This window comes from Otolemur garnettii, unplaced genomic scaffold (assembly GCF_000181295.1).
Source record: "Otolemur garnettii isolate 467f Iridium unplaced genomic scaffold, OtoGar3 scaffold00204, whole genome shotgun sequence".
Lineage (NCBI taxonomy): Eukaryota > Metazoa > Chordata > Mammalia > Primates > Galagidae > Otolemur > Otolemur garnettii.
In genome coordinates this window covers 69,214-70,428 of record NW_003852599.1, presented here as the reverse complement: position 1 = coordinate 70,428, position 1,215 = coordinate 69,214, and the positions used below count along the sequence as shown (strand labels likewise).

The 1,215-nt window shown below is 47.4% G+C and overlaps 1 protein-coding gene across 1 annotated transcript in view; it reads right to left on the bottom strand.

The window, feature by feature from the left end:
• KPNA6 (karyopherin subunit alpha 6) overlaps positions 1-1,215 on the bottom strand; it is a 55,504-nt gene that overhangs the window by 7,119 nt on the left and 47,170 nt on the right. The window contains exon 11 of the mRNA XM_023507767.1: positions 580-758. Within this exon, the coding sequence (XP_023363535.1) occupies positions 580-758 (179 nt within the window). The remainder of the gene's footprint in view (positions 1-579; positions 759-1,215) is intronic.

Below are 1,215 nucleotides of genomic sequence, written 5' to 3'. Positions count from 1 at the left end.
ATGTGGACACTATCATACACTCCTCTTCCTCACCTCCAGTGTCTCCTTGGTTGTAAGATTACCACTTGAACACATCATTTCCCTAAAGTTTTTCAGAGGCCAGGCACGGCGGCTCACACCTGTAATACTACCACTTTGGAAGTACTGCATGAGGTCAGGAGGTTGAGACCAGCCTGAGTAAAAGCAAGACCCTGTCTCTACTAAAAATAGAAAAATTGCACGGCACCTGTGGCTCAAAGGAGTAGGGTGCCGGCCCTATATGCTAAAGGTGGCAGGTTCAAACCTAGCCCTGACCAAAAACTAAAAAAAAAAAAAAAGGAAATCCAAATTCTAGCTCCACTCAAGCTACTTAGTACTACACCTATGGTATCATATGAAACTCTGTGGATGATGTAACTTGGTGAGAGCAGGAGTTCTTAACTGTGTTTAGAGATATAGACTCAAGTCTCACAGAAGCTATGGATGCTCACCATGTATTCCCTCACACATGTATACCACACTGGAGGCCTAGAGTCCCCAGGTTCTAGTCCAGAGTCTCTCTAAGTGAGGGAGAGGTAAAGGTGGGGAGAGGGCACCTACCATAGGCTTCCTCGATGAGGCCACAATAGGGATTAACTCCTGAGCCACTGCGCTTGCCTTCTTGCTCTCCAAGCCGCAGGATGTTTTCCAGTCCGTTGAGGGCCACTTGCACAATCTTTGAATCCATGACAGTCAGCAAATCACACAGGGGTTTGATGCAGCCCAGTGAGACCAGGTACCTGAGGGCCAGAGACCAAGCAAGTTCTAAACTAATGCAGGGGAAGTGAAGTGCTGGGCAGGTGCGTTGGCTGGTGTCTCCCTCATACATGTCGATATTTCAGCAATCCACTGTACTACATCTTTTCTTTTTTTTGAGACAGAATCTCACTGTCACCCTGGGTGGAGTGTCAGGGCATCATCATAGCTCTCAGAAACCTCAAATTCTTGGGCTCAAGCAATCCTCTTGCCCCAGCTTCCCAAGTAGCGGGGCCACTAATGCCCAGCTAATTTTTCTAGTTTTAGTAGAGATGAAGTCTTGCTCTTGCTTAGGCTGGTACTGAACTCTTGAGCTCAAGCAATCCATCTGCCTTGGCCTCCCAGGCGTAAGCCACTGTGCCTGGCCCACTCTATTGAGTCTTGATGACTGCTGTTCTCTGTCTCTTTTTCTCCACCTTCCCATTACTATAGTTCATTTTA